The 20,915-nt window shown below is 43.6% G+C and overlaps 1 protein-coding gene across 1 annotated transcript in view; it reads right to left on the bottom strand.

Annotated features, from left to right (window-relative positions):
* LOC133128398 (nesprin-2-like) overlaps positions 1–20,915 on the bottom strand; it is a 57,111-nt gene that overhangs the window by 22,100 nt on the left and 14,096 nt on the right. The window contains exons 12-31 of the mRNA XM_061241865.1: positions 20,320–20,469; positions 19,574–19,750; positions 18,597–18,752; positions 17,602–17,757; positions 17,062–17,232; positions 16,226–16,359; positions 15,409–15,432; positions 14,963–15,167; positions 14,298–14,480; positions 13,686–13,799; positions 13,312–13,475; positions 12,643–12,796; positions 11,972–12,066; positions 10,638–10,869; positions 8,925–9,104; positions 7,941–8,066; positions 6,375–6,530; positions 4,568–4,726; positions 3,994–4,160; positions 595–757 (exon numbers count right to left, since the gene is read on the bottom strand). Of these exons, the coding sequence (XP_061097849.1) occupies positions 595–757; positions 3,994–4,160; positions 4,568–4,726; positions 6,375–6,530; positions 7,941–8,066; positions 8,925–9,104; positions 10,638–10,869; positions 11,972–12,066; positions 12,643–12,796; positions 13,312–13,475; positions 13,686–13,799; positions 14,298–14,480; positions 14,963–15,167; positions 15,409–15,432; positions 16,226–16,359; positions 17,062–17,232; positions 17,602–17,757; positions 18,597–18,752; positions 19,574–19,750; positions 20,320–20,469 (3,066 nt within the window). The remainder of the gene's footprint in view (positions 1–594; positions 758–3,993; positions 4,161–4,567; positions 4,727–6,374; positions 6,531–7,940; positions 8,067–8,924; positions 9,105–10,637; positions 10,870–11,971; positions 12,067–12,642; positions 12,797–13,311; positions 13,476–13,685; positions 13,800–14,297; positions 14,481–14,962; positions 15,168–15,408; positions 15,433–16,225; positions 16,360–17,061; positions 17,233–17,601; positions 17,758–18,596; positions 18,753–19,573; positions 19,751–20,319; positions 20,470–20,915) is intronic.

The following is a 20,915-nucleotide window of genomic DNA, read 5'->3' as shown; positions in this document are numbered from 1 at the left end:
CACACACACATACACACACACACATTACACATACATACACACACACACACACATACACACACATACACACACACACATACACATACATCACACACACACACACACATCACACATACACACACATCACACATCACACACACACACACACACACACACACACACACACATACATACACACACATCACACATACACACACACACACACACACACACACACACATCACACATACACACACACACAGATACACACATCACATACTGCATACACGTGTAAACATCACACAAGCTCCCAAATACAGACATCGTGTACAGAAAAATATCAACCCACCAGCACAAACAACATTATGGGATGACATGACAGGAGGTAAGAGCGGTTGGCAGTCGGTCCAATTTCCCGCCCTGGGTTGTTGAAGTATCCCTGAGCAAGACACTAAATCCCCAAATGCTGCCGACAAGCTGTTGGTGTGTGTCAATTGCAAACAGTGGTGAATTATACCAGAAAGAGTCCCGGAAGTGAACTAGCGGATAGACAAGTAAGACAGTCAGGGTCTTGGAGGAGGCTGAAAAAGGGGTGAGGTTTGAGGCTCCACCTACATGTTGTTCTACCAGTCTCTTCTGGATCTCATCACTATGGCAGACGCTGTACAACAGAGGCGTGACCAGTTGGCCCTCTGCACAGGAGAGCTGCGTTTGCAGGCCATGCAGGCTCCGACGCAGCTGCTGCACCCTCTCCTGCCTCTGCTGCAGCTGTTTCTCCCTGCGGCACGGAGACATTCAGAGTACATCACAGTGCCCATGCAAAATACTACCAATACTACACACAGACAGCTGCAGAAAGCTGATTACATGCACACACACATGCACACAAGCCTAAAAGTGCACAAGTGTATGTACAGTGCATCCGGAAAGTATTCACAGCGCTTCACTTTTCCCACATTTTGTTATGTTACAGCCTTATTCCAAAATGGAATAAATTCATTTTTTTCCTCAAAATTCTACACACAACACCCCATACTGACAATATGAAAGAAGTTTTTTTGAAATTTTTGCAAATTTATTAAAAATAAAAAACTAAGAAATCACATGTACATAAGTATTCACAGCCTTTGCCATGAAGCTCAAAATTGAGCTCAGGTGCATCCTGTTTCCACTGATCAACCTTGAGATGTTTCTACAGCTTAATTGGAGTCCACCTGTGGTAAATTCAGTTGATTGGACATGATTTGGAAAGGCACACAGTTGAAAGTGCATGTCGGAGCACAAACCAAGCATGAAGTCAAAGGAATTGTCTGTAGACCTCCGAGACAGGATTGTCTCGAGGCACAAATCTGGGGAAGGGTACAGAAAATTTTCTGCTGCTTTGAAGGTCCCAATGAGCACAGTGGCCTCCATCATCAGTAAATGGAAGAAGTTCGGAACCACCAGGACTCTTCCAAGAGCTGGCCGCCCGTCTAAACTGAGCAATCGGGGGAGAAGGGCCTTAGTCAGGGAGGTGACCAAGAACCTGATGGTCACTCTATCAGAGCTCCAGCGTTCCTCTGTGGAGAGAGGAGAACCTTCCAGAAGGACAACCATCTCTGCAGCAATCCACCAATCAGGCCTGTATGGTAGAGTGGCCAGACGGAAGCCACTCCTTAGTAAAAGGCACATGGTAGCCCACCCGGAATTTGCCAAAAGGCACCTGAAGGACTCTCAGACCATAAGAAACAAAATTCTCTGGTCTGATGAGACAAAGATTGAACACTTTGGCGTGAATGCCAGGCATCGTGTTTGGAGGAAACCAGGCACCGCTCATCACCTGGCCAATACCATCCCTACAGTGAAGCATGGTGGTGGCAGCATCATGCTGTGGGGATGTTTTTCAGCGGCAGGAACTGGGAGACTAGTCAGGATTGAGGGAAAGATGAATGCAGCAATGTACAGAGACATCCTGGATGAAAACCTGCTCCAGAGCGCTCTTGACCTCAGACTGGGGCGATGGTTCATCTTTCAGCAGGACAACGACCCTAAGCACACAGCCAAGATATCAAAGGAGTGGCTTCAGGACAACTCTGTGAATGTCCTTGAGCCCAGCCAGAGCCCAGACTTGAATCCGATTGAACATCTCTGGAGAGATCTGAAAATGGCTGTGCACTGACGCTCCCCATCCAATCTGATGGAGCTTGAGAGGTGCTGCAAAGAGGAATGGGCGAAACCGCCCAAAGATAGGTGTGCCAAGCTTGTGGCATCATATTCAAAAAGACTTGAGGCTGTAATTGCTACCAAAGGTGCATCAACAAAGTATTGAGCAAAGGCTGTGAATACTTATGTACATGTGATTTCTTATTTTTTTATTTTTAATAAATGTGCAGAAATTTCAAAAAAACTTTTTTCATGTTGTCATTATGGGGTGTTGTGTGTAGAATTTTGAGGAAAAAAATTAATTTATTCCATCTTGGAATAAGGCTGTAACATAACAAAATGTGGGAAAAGTGAAGCGCTGTGAATACTTTCTGGATGCACTGTATGTACAGTATGTGTGTATGTACATTAGTTTGTCAAAGGGCAAGGATGATACATTGTAGTGCAGTAGATATTACCAATGGCATGAGATATTGAATGAGTTATATGACTGAGGTCCCATGGTTTATTAATAATTGGCCGGACACACACACACACACACACACACACCAACCCACTTTATCTCCCTGGATGTCCAATTTATGGGTCTAGCCTCTAATGTTACTATAGCAACAAAGCAAACATCAATATCCATAACAAGCAACAAGTTGCTTAAGAAATGCATTGCCACAGCTCCACCTGTTCTAGACAGAAAGAGAAAGGTCTCTTCAATATAGGCTCAATATAGTTAATTTGCACAATCTGTACATCTGTTAATCTGTACAGAAGTAAAGACCTTTTTTTAACTTTAGATTTTATGACATACCACACTGTCGGCAAAGTGAGGGGTCACTAAAAGTACAAGCTGAGACCTAAAGCCCAGTATGGTTTTTCTGACGATAGCAAACAGTGTTTGGGATTCTGCAGCAGAGGTATGCTGGTGCTGCCCTATGTGAGTAAATGAGCTACAGCCAGCCAGTAGTAATCAAAGTATTTTGCCTCCAAGAGGCAACATATTACTGGGGAAGCATCTCTGAGCGATATTCCACTCTGCACAACAGCAGCTCACTATGTGTAATGCACATAGTGAGCTACAGGCCTGTAGGGTTTTTGGCTGCTGCCAGGGATCGTGTCGGCTATGTCTCTCAAACTTAGGTCCATTATGCCGGATTGCAGCTGCAGACATTAACAAACCTCGCAGGAAGCCACAGGAAGCTCTGGACTATAAGATCCATGGACTACATACTACTGGGTATAAGGTATAAGGGCCAGCACACAGCTCAAACCTGCCCCATACTCTTTCCTGTCAGCACTCACACATGGCAAGGCCTTGAGGCTCTGCTCCTGTGAAATGGCTTGGTTTGGCTTGATCCTCCTTTGCTAATTGAAGAGGAGAGACCATGCCACAAAATGGTGTATGTTCTCAATTAATTATGATGAAAATTCAATAATTTTGAGATTTCAAGTAAGGGGGGGTTACAAATGGCTCTGTTAAATACAAGTGGTTTGCACTAGAAGAAAAAAACATTTTTCTGTTTCTGTTGCTATTTGTTTGCTGTGCAACTTGCAGCAGGGAAAAAAACGTTTCAGCCACAAAGCCTCCTTCACTGTGCTGAAGTGCATCGTCTGCCACATTGCTAGGTTAACTTTCCATTATGTCATCAACTACTGAGACAGTGTACTTCAGAAGGTCTTGCGGCCAAAACATCGCCATACTTTTACCCCTGTTGCACAATAAAAAGCGTGAGCCACACTTATTATTATTTTTGATCACTGAAGTAGGTCTAAATGAACCAAATAACCATTCTAAACTACAGGCTGGGAGAGCATGATGGTGCCCTTTTGATAAACAGGTCCTGCAGTGACCTGTTGTCTGCTCTGTCCCACCCTCACCTTGACATGATGCAGTCAGACACACGCTCCCACTGGTCCTCCATGTCTTTCAGCATGCCCTTGATCTTTGTTGCCATGGCTCCGTCGCATGCAATGATCAGGCCCTCTCCAAGTTCTTTCAGATGGGCCTTGTTCTCACTGACACATTTCATGTCTTCCATGCAGTCCTGGGAGGGAATTTAAGTTACATTTTTAACTGTTAAATTAAAAAATGTTCGCCCTGCCTCCTTAACAGGAATTTTATAATCACTCATCACTGTTGCATTGAGTGCTTCCGTATAGTACTCGTGCTCTATTTAGTTACGCACAATGAAATTCATCTATTGCTGTATTCATCTATTCATCGAAAGCCAAGAAAGAGATTCCTTGAATTAACTTCAACTCAAACCTGTTGGAAAAAGGCTAATGGTTCCCTGAGAATACACAGACTGTGTCAGCGACAGTAAAAACACACTTCTTTTCATAAAGAGCAGTCCGTTTTTGGTACTGTGTGCCACAGTGTGTTTTGCCATGTGACTTCTCCAAGTCCCTTCCATATCCAACCCACGGCGTCAAGCCACGTCCTCCATCTTACCTTGTTCAGCTTTTCTGCCATTTCTGCTGAGGTTAGATGAGTGCCATAGGCCACCATGCTCTCCATCTGCAGTAGCCAATCACAAAGCCACTTCTTGTTCTCTTTGAATACAGACCAGGCACCAAGCCGGTCATCTGTCTCCTGCTCACGTAGGGACACCTGTGAAGAGTCACAAAGAACAGTCATTACATTACATTAATGGCATTTGGCAGACGCTCTTATCCAGAGCGACGTACAACAAAGTGCAAAGTGCATACCCATAACCAGGCATAAGTGCACTGAAATACCCTACAGTTTCAACTGCTACCAGTACAACAAAAATGACTAGGGCCTATTTGATCATCTAAAGTTTTATTTGTATTTATTAAAACTGTGGTCGAGTCCAAATTTCTGAAAGTCTGTAAGTCTGGTCATTGAAACTCAACCGTTTGTGGAAAATGAAGTCGAAAGCAAAGGCAAAGCAATATTGAAAGGGGATGTGTCCAATGTTTAGCTGAGGCTCCATTGTGTTTCTAAGCACACCACACCTCAATAATCTGTATCCACTCAAAAATAAAAAATATTTTCAGTGAGAAATAAAGCTTCAACTTCCACTGTATTTGAGCTTTTGTAACTTAGTTTTAGTAATATTTAGAGCAATTTGGACTCTTGGAAAACAAACCCCAAGGGGTTACCTTCCAGAAGAGACCATCCCTGTAGTCAAAAGGGTTAAAGAATAGTAACCATTTTATTTAGGGTATGTCATTTTCAAGCTTGTGTCAAGAAAAGGGGTGATACCTAAGGGGCTGACCTCACCCTGCCCACAAATGCTCAAATATCAAGCTTCCTCTATGGATCAGAGTGCATTATCTATCAGGCACATGATTCGCTGTTCACTTTCATGCTTGGGTTGTGTCTGTGAAAATATTGGCACCTTGCACGTTTCCTGTGTTCCTGAAACTCTTTCCTCCTGACTCCAACTCACCCTGCACCCAAAAACCCACTCACTGATATTTTGCAATGTTCCTGGTAGTTATTCAGCCTTGTGTAAATCAACAAGACTTGGTTTGTATCCCAACACTTCTAACAAGGGGTTAGTGTAGCTCTACACAAGACCACAAATGGGCTATGGCGGCATTTAGGCCTGCAGAGGAACTGTAACAATTCATATTTAGGAAAGACTCCACACAAATGTGAGTTCTTATATAAGGACAAGCAAGACCCCACAAAAATACAAGCACCCACATTTGCTCATTTGCTTTTGGTGGGTGGGTTTGTGTGTGTGCACGGATGTATGTGTATTAAAACAGGAGGATCAAATTCTCTTGGATAAAGTATGTCAGAATGAATGCCAGGGACACAGAGTACCAGGGTCCACTTTAAAGAGACAGGCTCTATTACTTCTTGGGGGTTGAGAGAGAGGAAGGTTCCAAGCATTGAAATATGACTGATATCTTTACTGTCATTTCTTTTTCCATTTCATTTTAAGCATTGAGAAATAACACCTGCATCTGAAAAGCATAATTTGCAAGTTGCACAAAGACATGAAAACAGTGTACAGTACAGTTCCAGCACTGTAGAGGTGTCAGTTAAAACTGTGAAGGCCACCATCATCAAAGTAACCCACCAACTGACTCTAACTGACCATTTCTACCTTTCCACTGCATGCAAGAATTTAGGAGATATACAGAGCTTACACTTCACATCATGTATTTGTAAGGATGGATGGGTGTTTCTGTAGCATGTTCTATTTGCGGGAATCAAACCGAAAGCCCACTGGTAACAATAGAAAATATTAATAACTAAAAAAAACACAGCGCATTGCTACCTTCCGGCGGAGCTCCTCCCACTGGCTGCGCAGCCCCTGCTCCGGTGCCTGTAGCAGCGTGATGTCATCAGCAGTGACACGGCAGGCGAGGTCCGCCCTCTTCTCGGTCAGCTCCGCCTGGCCACCAGACCAGTCCTCCAGTGCGTCCTCGTGCTCCTGCATCACAGTTAAAAACCCCAAATCTATCAGAAATTGATCTTTAGCATCACATCGAGACAGGACATTTGTTTAAAGTGACACTCCCATAGGGCTGCTGGGTGGCTCAGCTGTTAAGGCACCATTCCAGTGCATGGATGGGCCGCTACTACACTTTTCGATTTACATTAAGCAGACACTCTTAAGCTGCGTTCACGTGGATAACGGTAGATGGTAAACTGGATGTCATTATAGTGGACGAGAGCACAACGGTTAAATGTGATGAGGACAGCAAAGAACTCTATCGACTGCCATTGAAGTTTAAAATTATTGATCTTTTTACCATTATATTCAATGGAATTCCAAACTAGATGTGACACAACACAACAATACAAAATTGACATTTTCCCCAAACATAGACAAAGAGCTATACCAAATAGAATCCTCCTTTTCCTATCCATGTTAGAAACTGTCTGTGTTATAGGAGAATTACCAAGCAGTATCACCATAACAATGTATATTTTATTTTCTGCTATGACGACCTGCCATTTTTGCCCATATCGTCCCAAAAGTGCTGTTTATTGTCTACTGTGATCCATTATTCAGAGGGAATTACATTACAGTATTTTACATTACAATCAATTTGTACAGCGGGAGACTCAAGGTAAGAACCTGGCTCAAGGGTACACTGGCAGAGCCCCTGGGGAGTCAGTTTTACAGCCATGGAGTTGCAAGCCCAGTTTAGGACAGCAGTATGACTATCAGTAGCTGACATCATATCATTTGAAGGGGAGGGGAGCTTGTCTGCACTCAACCAAATTCATGGCTGCAGCAATGCACTGGAAATTTGTTAAAAATAGTGTGAATAAACATATTTTTTCCCAAAAAAAAGACCTACAACACTGAGGAGCGTCACTGCAATGGGGCAATGCATTTAGTTTAATCCAGAGTGAAGACTGCCTCCTACTGGTCACCAACACCTGTTGCAGCAGCACTCGGTTTTCCCTAGAGGCCTCCTGTCAGAGTATTCATCAAGCCCCACCCTGCCTGACAGGAGCAGGGATAAAAACTAATGCTTGACTGCCTGCCTGTCCAAGGCAAGAGAAACCAGGTGGTGGATGAGTAAAAGCACTCAGCCACTCGTCTGGTTAGACAAGTGATCTATGAGGGCTCCCCCACAATTCAGTTCATTCATCGCTGTTTGGCATCACTAGTACAAACAGAGATAGAGCAGAAGTTGTGTTCTGAGTGAAACGTGAAAAAGATTACCACTGATACCACTTCAATGAATATTACTTTCAAATTAAATGAACTTTGCCTTTACATTTGTCCACAAACAACTGAATGTACACAGTGCACTTCAATATTACTTTTCACATGCCCAAGCATAAATGTAGACATATATATATACACACTGAGGAAGATGGGTACCTTTGTGAGTTTCTGGGTGGTCTGCAGCTCCTCCCAAAGATCTGGCATCAGCTGATTCAGTCTGTCCTTCAGTTCCTCCAGCCTTTGTCTGCTATCGACTAATCTGGTCTGGCAGCACTCCCAGTTCTAGAAGAGTAGAGAGAAGATAATGGATAAGTCCAACTGTGTGTATATATCCGCGTGTTAAACTATTTTTATATTTGAATGTGTCCACATATCTGTGTGTCTGCGTATTTATGTGTGTGTATGTTCATGTGTGTACAGGTGTGCGTATTAGTGCCTGTATATTATGTGTGTGCGTGATCATGTGCGCACATCTTTATTATCAGTAGAGGGCAAGGGAGGGTGGTGGTGAAATTGGCAGGCCAGAGCCGAATGATTGCCAGCAGAAATAGAAGGGTCTTAATTGTGGAACAAAGTACACCCTTCTGCTGGCCACTGGCAGAGGAGGGCAGATGTAGAAATTAGTCCCAAACACAAAACATTCACCACAATGTTGCTGCAATGTACAGGCAATGTTAGAACATTGACAAAACATTCTAGTAACATTGCGAGAAAGACCTCCCATTCGCTTCCCCCCTCGGTGCCACAGGAAACCACCCACCAGCTCTGTGTTTAACCCATCCTTAATATTCTTTCTATTATTTAACTCCTGAAATTGGCTTCTATTACCCTCAATTCACCTTAAGGACAAACATACACTACATTTCTATTTGCACACATTTTGTGGGAAAACAGTCTGACTAACTGGCCAATAAAACCAGGAAGTCTACACTGTTCTACACTGTGTTAAAGGTTCTGCTCCATTTGAGTCTATTTCAACCCAGGCTGCCTAGACCACACAGATACTGCACTTACTGCTGTGTTGCTGAACCCTGTCTTATTTTTAATATTCCCAGTGTTCTCAAGGCCCAGTTTATCCTGGAACTCCTAATTTTGCAAATGCTCAGAGCATTTCTCCAGGGCTCTCTCCCCACTGTGTACCTGAAGCACAGCCTCTGTGTGGGTCCTCTGTTGTCCCACAATGCCTTGGGTACGCTCCCAGGCCTCCTGAAGGGCTGTCAGCTCCTCCTGCAGCTGAGGTTGCACTGGGAGTAGGGATCTCCCCGCTTCCAGTGTCTGCAGATAGATACCTTGGTGCTGCTGGAACTGCGTTTCGACAAGCTGCAGGACAAATATGATACTGTGTTAAACAGACACCAATTTTGCAGTGCGTTCACCGCAAGATAAAGGAAATTAATTTTAAATATTACATAATACACTGTATATTTATCAAAACTATATTTAACTGCAATCTAACTGAAGGATGCACTTCTTGGATCTCTATAAGAACAACAGACTCATTGGGAAGGTAGGCAAACAAAAAACAATAATCCTTGACAAAAGCCAAGTAAATGAACAAAAACATGCAGCGCCAAGGAAAAAAGCACAGGCACTCTGTATCCAGGTGAAAAATGGATAAGACGCCTTTATTACATGGGGACTGGTGGTCCTCACTCCTGGTCCTGGAGAGCTGCAGTATGTGCTGGTTTTTGTTTTTCGCCTTAATATCAGCAAACAATGCAGACCCAAGAAACCCGGTGAGTTAACTGTGTAATTAACTGCTTTAATAGATCAATTATGTTCTGAGTAACAACAAAGGCCAGCACACCCTGTGACTCTCCAGGAGTGAGGATCAATGTTACAATTGTAAAAGCATATCTAAAATGTAAAAGGTATCTCACCATTTTGCTTACAAAATGTTTGAAGAATGGTTCAATTGACATGTCATCACAAAATAATAACAGGCTTCAGAATTGCCCTTTTCATTCTTTTTATTAATGAAGTTATTATTGCTAATGCTATTTTCTGTAAATGCCTGTAATGTATGAATGCTTCCTATGAATTTTTAGAGCTTTGTAGTGAAACTGTCTTTTTACAATTACAAAATACCACCCCACCTCCCACACAGCTTATGGAAACCTGCACCATGAACCACACTTGATAATAATATGCAACAATTTGGTATTTTAACTTCATCTCTTGTAATGTCAGCAATGCTTGTCTTCTCTTATACTGTAATATTGCCATTATCCATGGTAAAGTGATTTACTGCGCTTGCAGCTTTACAGTAAAAACACTGGTACACAGTTTACAGCTGGAGGTAAAATATCTGCCCTGTGCCTTGGACACTACAAGCTAATGCCATAACAATGTACCCTGCATTAAAGATTGCTATAAATGTGGATTTTCTTCAGTTGGGAAAGAATTTGAAGTCTGACAAAGTTGGCAACTGGGGCTTGTACACAGAGTGGGTGTGTACTGTACAATGGATGGCTCTGTGCATCTTGTGAAATTCACTATTCACTTCAAGTCTGTTGGGTAGCATGTGGTTTTTGAATAGAAATGTTCTCCTTCAGTGCAAACAAATTTAATTTTGGAAGATACAGTCTGAGGGAGTCTTTTTAGCTCATTAAATGGTAAATGGTAAAATGATAAAACTTGGTATCAAGACATCAAGTCATTTATACAGTTAACTGGGCAGGCAGTTTGGTAGTGGTTGTGTAAGTCAGTTGGACTTGCGCATATTAGCATATTAGCCAATTGGTCAGTAGAATGGCTAGGTGTTGAGGTGAGAATCATTCATTTGATCAAGGTTGGTCAGTGGGTTTGTACGCTTCAGTCAATTAGTTGATTGGACGATCCACCCAACCCTACCTTGAACTCCTCCAGTGATTGGTGGAGCTGAGGCAGGCTGCAGAGGGCAGGGCCTGAAGATGATAGCAGGTGATCTGTGTCACTCAGCAGATTCCTCAGCATCCTCCAGCCAGAGGCGTAGACATCCCGCTGTCCCATCAGCCCCTGCACCCAGACACCCCACTGCTGTGCCCTTTGCACCGTCCCCTGCCATCGTTCCATCTGCTGCGCCAGCTTCCGAATGAGGCCACACCTTCCGGGGGGGAGACGAAGGGGCAAGGCCAAAATCATAGTACTGTCAATCCTTCTGAAAGCCTGCTTTTAACGTATTGCACTGAAACATCTTATTTCTCAGCCTCATAATGGCCTCTTTGACTTTGATTGGCACAACTCTGGTTCTCATGTTCACAGATGGCAATAACACTCCAAAGTCTAGAATCAAAAATAGACACTGAAAACTTTCTTATACCTGCACTAAGGAAGCAATTGAATACACCTGACTCATCAGAAACAGCTGAGAAGCCAAATGTCCACTTATATTTTATCCTCTAAACTGGAGGGACAATGTATAAAAATCAATGTAATTCCAACACAGCTGACCTCGTATGGATGTAAATACCCTCAAATTAATGGTGAGAGTTTGCAGTTAAACCAAATTATTAATTGCCTCATTTCAAATCCAATGTGTTGGAGTCCAGAGGCAAATTAACAGAAATTGTACCAGAGATCCTGGCTACCCTTAACCCAAGCACAAAGGAAATCTTCCAGTGCCAAATCTTTACACATTATGCAATTGGGAAGAATTTCTCATGGGATTGCCAGGACTGCCTTGTTGTTCCAGAGATCATTTCCACACAGGCAGCACAGACTGATTTACATTCTGAATCTGAGCCAGTCTGTCATTCCAGAACTTTCTCACAGCACAGGGAAGCTTCATAAATGAGTTACAGTCATCAATTGCCTACCTCTGTCAGGCAGACAACAAAGAAAAAAACAGCTGAAGAATGTCATTTTTAATTAAATGATATCTAACCTCCTTGTCAGAGTAAATACCAGTCTGTGTACTTTGATTCCCGGTCTACTACAGTACATGCAAATCCACCAGGGTGCCAAGTGTCAAGCGACTCACATTTAACAAGAGCTTCTTGCCTATTTAATTTTATAAGTGAATAGTAACAGCAAGCCTGCTATAGGAAAAAATAACTAAAGATTTTAGTTTATTATTAACAGAATTATTCTCTTATTTGCAGGGGAGAAAATTGTGCTAGATGGAGTAAAAGATAGGAAAGGACTGCATTTGAGAATTGAAATTGTGCTTGTTGATACAACAGGGTAGTCATGTGGAGGGATCTCACCTGTCCTCCACCTGACCCCTATCCAGCAGGTCCAGGCCATCCGTGATTACCGAATGTAGGATTTGGCACCCCATAGACACCCGAACTTGGAGCATCTGAGTCATGGAAGACAAGACAGCGACGAAAGTAAACAAGCCGCAAATGTTTGGAATTGCTTGTGCTACTGGCAGACCTGGGTCAAAAAGTTTTGGATTCAATACCTTTCTATGCTTTACTGAGCTTGTCTGGTTTATTAAAACCTATGGAATACCCTGCCTTCTAGTCAGCTCAATGGTTGGCTCAATTGAACCAGGCAAGATCAATCAAGGACAGAAAAGTACTTGAATCCAAAAATTTGACCAAAATTTGACAAAATAGAAATTGTATACTCTTGGCTCCTCAGTCAGTGTCAGTAAGTGTTGCCATAGGTGCATATAGCCAGAACGAATAATGAGAAAAAAGGTGACACTTGCGCTCTGTCTAGAAAAACATATTTATCATCAGCACAAAATGACATTACAATGCAAGTGCAGAGAGCTGAACAGAACAAGTGCAAATGCTTCAGCTACAGTACATTAATTCTTCAGGGTTGTAGTAGAACGGGAAGTTGGAGAGGAGCTTGAAAAGCTCCAGTGAAAGTGTGTAAAATATGATAGGGGAGATTTTGGAGAATGGGGTGGGGGGAGGGTCACCCGTTGGATGGTGAGCTGCTGTGGGAGGAGGTCTGAGGAGGGACGGGCGTCGTCCTCTCTGGGAAGGCTCTGTTCCATATCCTCCAGGAAGCATCTGCAGGTCTCACACTTCTGCTGAAAGCTCTGCCTCACCAGCGCCTCCGCATGGAGCTCACTAAAAACACACCAAAGACCACAAGCATATTGAGTCAGGCCAAGACCTGGATGTTATTATCTTCCTGCCATTTCTACCCCATTTCTAAGCCTTGGACCAACACCACAATGTACAGGTGGTTACTTTGCCATTAAGACCCCTGAGTCTGTTCAACATATCATTTTCATAATTAAACCAGATAAATCTGCCAGAGAAACTACATCAGCACACGACTGAAACATCCATTCCTAAAATCTAGCGTATGGCATGGTTACCATAAGGTGTTTCAAACTGACCCACCCACGGTAAATTCAGAAAGTATTCCCTTATGGTTGCAAAAAAAATATTCAGCTGCAAAACTGCAGCACACTCCCTGTCAAATTTCTCTGCTGGATAGATAGACAGACATAGACTGGCATCAAGCATCTGCTGAAATAAGCCTTTTTTGTAACTGTGACATTTATCCCTGCATCCTAAGGACCAGACATTTAACAGAGAAACCAGAGTTCAAAGGTATGGTTTTAGGATCCGCTCACTGGCACATCGCCATTGCCCGAGAGAAGGCCAACGGCCACCGCGTTCTGAGGTCCTGAAGCCTGTCGGCCACCCCGCTGCTCAGGGTAACAGCACAACGCAGTTGGTTCAGGCGGTCCAGGGCAGAGGTCATGGCTGTCATCTGAAGGAGGTCCCCCTGAAGGACCTGAGAGACAGCAGGGAGAGAATTACAATTTCAGCAATTTGGCATGGCAGGTCCCTGTGCTCCTCTCTATGCTGAGGATATTATGTGTTTTTGATTATAATAGTGTCTGTGCCATTATATCATGCTGTCATGGTCATGTATTTGTACAATGATGTTTTTAACTTGTACTGCAGAGGTTGCCAGACTCTGGAGGTAAGGGTTATCATTAACCTTCAGGTCCTGTTCATGTTTGGATGTGCTCTCCAGCTTGCACTCAAAGCTTTTCAGGTATTTCTCCAGAGAATCCAAGCGTCTGTGGTATTCTTGAAGAAGATCCAACTTGCCCTAGAAGTACACACATGCGCACACACACACACACACACACACACAGACTGTTGCTGATATTCAAGTATACCAACTGGCATGACACAAAAGGCCATTTAGCACATTTTGGTACATCACTATAATCGGGAATATAGTCGCATATAGTCGTGGAACGGAAACTGAGTTCCTTGTGTGCAGGTGATTTTTCTGCAAGCATTTATCCTGCTAAAATATTCCTGGGCATACTGCAAATTGTAAATGCATTAGTATGGTGTTGTGCCCAGTTTGGTCCTGGTGGTCCACTGTGACCTCTCAGCCCCACATTCTCCTGTAAAAACCCTTGATTCTGCAGGCCCCACCGCTATACTCCCCTACCATTTACAGGACTGTGTTAGTGAACAGAACCACTGGATGTCACAGGTTCACCGGACAATTATCCCAGCAACAGTTGCTGGACCTGGACATCCTGTTCATAGGTATAAAGAGGAACTTGAAAGTTAGCTGCCATCCCTATCTTACCTGCAACTGTTTCTGTCTTAATGGCAGGGCCCTGGCCAACTGGGCTACACCCTGCGACAGGAACAGGGTTTCTGATGTGATGAAGACCGAGGCTTGGGGTTCCATTTGTCCACTGAGCTTGTTCGAGGCTTCCAGCACTGCTCCGAGACTGCTGTGCAAATCCTCCATACCAGCCTGCAGTTCCTGGAACAAGGACAGAATGAGTGGGTGAAAATGTGTCTTCCCACAACTGCTCCAAATACAGACATAATGACAATATTTCACTGGTTGTCAAGTCCTCTGCATCTATATTTGTAGTTTCTGAATTTAGACTGTCTAGAAGTTCTGTTTTGTAAGCTAATTTAATTTAAACAAGAGGTCAAACTGGCCACAAACACTTGTGTTGTTGTTTTTGCCATTTGGAGCGAATGGTATGACGTGGAAACCACTCAAAATAAGCTGCAACCTGAGAGCACATTTTCTGCCATGCACGTCTCACAGGCAGGGACCACGGGTTTTGAGGGCGAGCCAGGGGGCTGGCTGGTATTTTAATCTCTCCTCTACTTCCTCCCGCCAGTCTGCTCCGTGGACTCTGAACGCAATGTTCCCCTCTCTGTCTGAAGCCACTGAGCATGGGGAGGGGCACCTCTGTCTAAACCATAGAGGTCTGCATTTCAGGCACTCACGCTAACAGCCTTTATCTTGGCCTGGAACCCCTCCAGTTCTCTGTCTTGTTGGGGTGGGTTGCTCAACAGCGCCCCCAGCTGGTCCTGGCATTGGCACAGCTGCAGGAGGCAGGGCTCAGAGAGACGGACGTAAGCTGCCCACAGCTCGATCAGAGCCTGTGCTTTCAGTAGTTCCTCCGTCACCTGCTGGCTTACCGCCGCCCTTCTGGTGAGGCGAAAAAAACAAAAAGGCTTTAGATTGACCACTGACAACATGGCTGGCCTCCATGCCACATCTGAGTTCAGACCTGACAAGGGTTAACAGCCAGTAAAAAAAAATTCAGATAACATTTTTTGACTCTTGAAAGGGGACTGCATATATGTTCAGTCCTTTGATTATAGTCCATTTAAGGATGCAAGCAGGCAACACTAAAGTAAAACACATATGATAATTCTAAATTCAATACCTCAGTGCAAATATGTCTGTGCCCCTATCAAAAAAAGAAAAAAAAAGAAAATGGCAGCAGCTTTCAAAGAGTTATTGAGAAAAATACTTCAGAAGATGCACAAGTAGCAGAACCAGAGAGGAGAGATCAATCAAAGCTATAAATCCCACCAAAATCCCCAGACATCGACTTCCTCCATTTCAGTTAATCATGAAGCTGCTCTGTTTTCCTTCTTAGTGAAGTTCACAGAGTACAGCCAGAAATACGTGCAGACACACTGTTCTATGCGGTAAAGCATCTACATTAGTGGGCTCAGAAGCTGTGTAAACAGCAATAACTATAACTGTATAACTACACATTTAAACCCAACACTCTTCATTGATCTGTACCAGACCAGGGTCACATATGTAATTGTTTGGGAGTCAAATATTTTTCAATGCTTTACTGAGTTTGGTCTGGTGTATTTGGAACCTATGAAATGTTCTCAAAAATGGCAAACCCTGCCTTCTGGTCCTCTTGGTTGGCTCAATTGCACCAGGCAAGGTCAATCGAGTACAGAAAAGTATTTGAATCCAAAACAATTACATATTTGACCCAGGTCTGAAATTTGGACAAAGGCAAAGACTTGCAATCATAACTGGTGTTTAATTGAGCATAAAATTAACATGGAGAATGTCTTTTGAGACAGCTCTAGCAATTAGTGTTCAGATTAAGTCTTTTTGCAAGCTGGGAATAGGTGTCGGTATTAATGGAACTGTGTCACTAGTAATATTACAAATAATACAGAAATAATTTTAGAAAGAGAACAGCCAGTTGGTGAGTAGTTGGAGGAACTGACCGTGTTTTGTCCTCCTCCAGCCGTTGGGATAAGAGGAGGGCGGCGGCCGGGCTGACAGAACTCCTCAGGCTAGACCAGGTTCTTATAAGGTCCTCCCAGGCCTCCTCGCCCTCTCTCACCTCCTCCTGGAGAAGCTATGTATGTCAGGAGAGTTAGTGCAGAGTCAGAGCATATTAGAGCTCATGTGCTTAATGGGAATCACACCATAAGAGGTGTGTACTAATCCAGTGAATTATTGTGCTACTGACTGACTGACCAACTGGATACTAGGGCCAGGTGTCAATCACCATTTCTCCTAACTGCAACATTTGATGTATTTTCCCCTCAGTTTTTTGGGGATTGCTGAACTCGCCAAACTTTGTGAAGAAAATAACTGATGTTTGCATTTAATTGCAAGTCAAGGTTAACAAAAGATCAAATTCTCCTTTTTTAATAGTCACCTTCAGTTTTGACTCTCTCATGGATGTGAAATATTCCTATAAAAAAGTTCTGGCTATTCTGGATATCCACATAAGCAAACGAATGCATATGCAAATAAATATATGTTCACACTTCACATTAGGGGAATCTTGCACAATTACACAATTACAAGAGTCGTGCATAAACTAAGCAAAATACTAACATTTGATACTTCTTCATGGTACATCTGGTGTTTACATGTACATGTGCATTTGCATTCATTTCATTAGGTGAGATTCCTCTAATTCAGTGTTAAGAAATACCAATTTTCTGTATATCTCAAAGATATAAGTATACATAAACATATATCCATAGACAGGAGGTATCACATGGGTAGTATGAGGGATTCTGGGAGGAAAGGGTGGGAAACCCCTTACCTGCAGCCTGTGGATATGGCCCTGGAGGGTCTGGGGTGAGAGCTGTGGTATGAGGGCCAGGTCCAGGGCATGGCTGGTCTTCGCTGTCCTCAGAGCAGTTTCTCCCAACGCCCCCTCGATTCCCTCCCACTGCCTCACGACCTCCAGCAGAGCCGAGTGCACTAATGAAATCTGAGACCGAAAGGGAGGGCTCATTTTCACGAACACCAAATCACTGCTCAACACACCCTGGGAACTTCAGCCTTAGGTGAGATTGGTATAAATGAATGTCACATCAATTTACAAATAGGGAACTTCACACTCCTCTTGAATGGCTAATTTAAACTGACGTGATGAGTCTGACGCGTCACCCCGAGTTCAGTCTGCTACTGTTAATTAGCTTCATTTGTAGGTATTAAAGGTACAAACTAAATTAGCTAACATTAGCTAACGTTTTCCGTCTTGAATGTACGTCAGGTAGGCTTGTTTAAGAAGGCCTCATGGGGTGTCAGCTGGAGAGCTATCTCTTTTGTAGTGTTAGACGTGACTCTGAAAGGGCACCTGCTGGCTCACGGCAGTGAAGTCCTGGAGGACAGTGTCTGTCTGGGAGATGAATGCACGGTGACTCTGTTGCTCCTCGCCTCCTTGCCCCGACTGGCAGGAATCCCTCAACTCCTGCAGCTCGGCAGACTTCAACTTCAGAGTCTGCTCTGTGTCCTAAACACACAGATGCACCACATACAGCCCCAAGTGAATAAATAAATACAAACACACATGGACAAACAAATGCACACAGACATATATGTGTAAACATATCACATACAAATACACATGATTACAGCCCCACATGAATACGTAAACAGAAGGGCAATTATCATACCGTAGGAGTGAAGATGAGACCAGCTAAAACACTGGCAGAGATGCAGAGCTCATGGGCTGAAATGGGATAAACTGTCACACAACTGTACTGATTTGTTCTATGGGAGAATGACTAGACAGAAGCTACTTCTGAGAAAGTTTGTCAGAAGTTATGTGATAGACTGTGAGACCTGGAAGAATAAGCATAAAATCTAAAAATCTAAATGCTCAAAGTTCAAACAGGCCCATCTGAAAAGAGCTTTAATTGCTACAGGTATCTATCATCTGTAATAGACAGATCTTTAAGTATTGATTCTGCTGCAATAAATATGTCTGTATGTTAAATGTAAGTCTTTCATTTAAAAATAATGTGGCCAAAAATATTTTTGCATATGTTTGGTTTCTTGTGATGGTGAAGGAAAACAATATGAGATCATTGCAATTTTCACATGCGTCAAGGGATGAATAGGTTTCACACAATTTTGGTGCCATTCACACCATTGCGAAGGTAAAAAGTGACACATTAGATAATCACAGAAAGGATTAAAAAAGGACTATGAAGTTGCCTGCAGTCTCCTATGAATGATTTTATTATCTTACAGTAAGCGGACACAGCCTGGGTAAGCACTGGGCTGCAGTGCTATTGTTCCTAGCAGACATTTTAAACGATATTGCATGGCTCAAGGGAGTTTCTGTACCTTGCACTCCTCCACCAGTCTCTTTGCCTGGGACAGGCTGCTGGGCCTTGGCAGGTCTTCCATCCTCTTCCTCTGGCCTGTGATCCAGCTGCGCAATGTCAGCAGCCGGCTCTCTCCGTCTGCGCAGATCTGCTGCAGCTGTTCCAACTGACGGGTCTATGGGCAAGGAACACACCAGACCTGGGTCAAATACGTAATTGATTTGGATTCAAATATTTTTGCTGATCTTGCCTGGTGCAATTGAGCCGACCAAGAGGACCAGGGTTTGTACTTTTGGAGAGTATTGCCTAGGTTCCTATACAACAGACATGATCGGTGAAGCGTAGAAACGTATTTGAATCCAAAACAATTATGTATTTGACACAGCACACACTCCCGACCACAGAAGGGACACACCACCCTTGAGCTTGCTTGTTCTTGTTCATCTTCACACCATCGCCAGTTTTGATACATAATGTAAACTTGTGACAATACTATCACACTAATTAGCTTTGCATCACTGTGTCATCACAGCCTGTTTCATCACTTATGACAATAAGGAATGGCAGAAATTATAGTGTTATCTATAGCTTTAAGAGAGACTTTTCTTAATAGAAAAGTTGATCAGAGTTTCATAGAGGCATTCATGTATTCCCTGTGTGGCATGCTGTTACATACACTGCCTCTGAAAGAAGAAGATATACTTTCCTGAACTAAGTGGGGTAATTTGTCCTCTGTATGTGACCCATCCTAGTTACTTGGGAGTGGGCAGCACCCAGGGAGCAATGCCGGGTTAAGGACCTTAAGGGCCTAACAGCTGCGTAGATCGTGGCTACGCTGGGGCTTGAACCACCAACCATCCGGGTCCCAGGCATGTACTTTAGCCTCTATGCTACAGGCTGCCCCATGTGACATCATTCTGTGACATCATCATTGTCACAAATAATGAAGGCCAATAATGAAGGAGTGACAGGTACACTACTGGGCAACAGACTCACCTGGGTGGCCAGTGTCCCTTTGAGGGAAAGCCAGCGCAGATGCAAAGCGCCCAGCTGCTCAGCAAGGTTTAGTCTCTCATAGCGCCTCACACAAACATCTTTGCCACTGGTCTGGACCACTGCCTGGCGTGCAAAGTCCAGGGAAAGCTGGTGTGAGGCCATCTCCACCTTACATTCCTGAGGAAATGAGAGTGGGTGTCAACTAGGATCATAAACAGCACCCCCTGCTGGAGAAAATGGGACCAGCCATCATTATTACGACAGTAAGACTGTACTCTACAGACAAGCCCTGCAATAGCGGATGTGCTACTCTCTTTAGGCTGATATCTGCTTCATGTGTCAAGGGATTTAATTCTGTTTCTATCTAAATTTGATGGACAAGTAACAGAACAATTCTGATGGACTGAAAAACCTCAAATACACAGGTCTTGAGACAATAGCAGTGCAATAGATATTTTCAAATACATATTGTAGCTAACATGTCCGACAGACAGTGATGTCTCTCAGAAAAGCACAGTAAAAGGACACTCCTCCTCAGAAGAAGGCCTGGCCTTCTGGTGATGTGGTCAGGTCACTGCTCTGTGGAGCAGGAAAAAGTTTGCTTGTCACAACATTGTTCGAGTTGAAGAATTTTGTTGTTAGCTGGAATTTGAGGAGATGGCCCACAGGACATGGAAGTGTCACACAGAGACTATTTCATTTTCGAGTGGGGTGGGGGGTGGTATGGGCACGCTTTGGGACAGAACCTGGCAGTGCTGGAGCAGGGGGCTGAGGGTGGTAGTGCTAGAGGCCTGTTGAATTCTCTGCCTGTCCTCGGCCAGCCTGGCCTCCACCCCCTCCATCCACCCTCCCAACTCCACCATGACCTCCTCCACTGAGAGCTTCTCCATCAGCAACTGAAGAAGAGAGAAAGAGGCAGAGAGAATGAGATAGATGGAAAGAAAGAGAGTGTGCGGGCTAAATACTGTTTGTAATGCTTTTGCCTCTGTGCTCATTGTCAATCGTGGAACAGATTTCTTTAATGAATTTAAGAATAATATAATAATAATTCTGTAACACGGGTTGTGTGTATGGAGGGGGACATATGTTTTTATGTCCTTAATGTTTTTACTTGTAAGCCCCAGCGCTAACCCAAGGACAGAATTTAGCTAGAGCGAAGGTATCTGCGTGCTTGTCCTTCTGATGTTGGTGAAAAGAAGTTAATACGGTTAAATAATTATGACCGCTACGTTTTTTTGTTGTAAAACATCAATCTTTTTAGGCATAACGTCTCAAGAACTGTTTTTCCGGTCCATAGCTGTCTTAGCGTGCATACTGAAAATGAAAGAAAATGATTATGCTG

This window comes from Conger conger, chromosome 5 (assembly GCF_963514075.1).
Source record: "Conger conger chromosome 5, fConCon1.1, whole genome shotgun sequence".
NCBI classification, from domain to species: Eukaryota; Metazoa; Chordata; class Actinopteri; order Anguilliformes; family Congridae; genus Conger; species Conger conger.
Note: the sequence above shows the minus strand (reverse complement) of the source record. Positions and strands in the feature narration are given on the sequence as shown.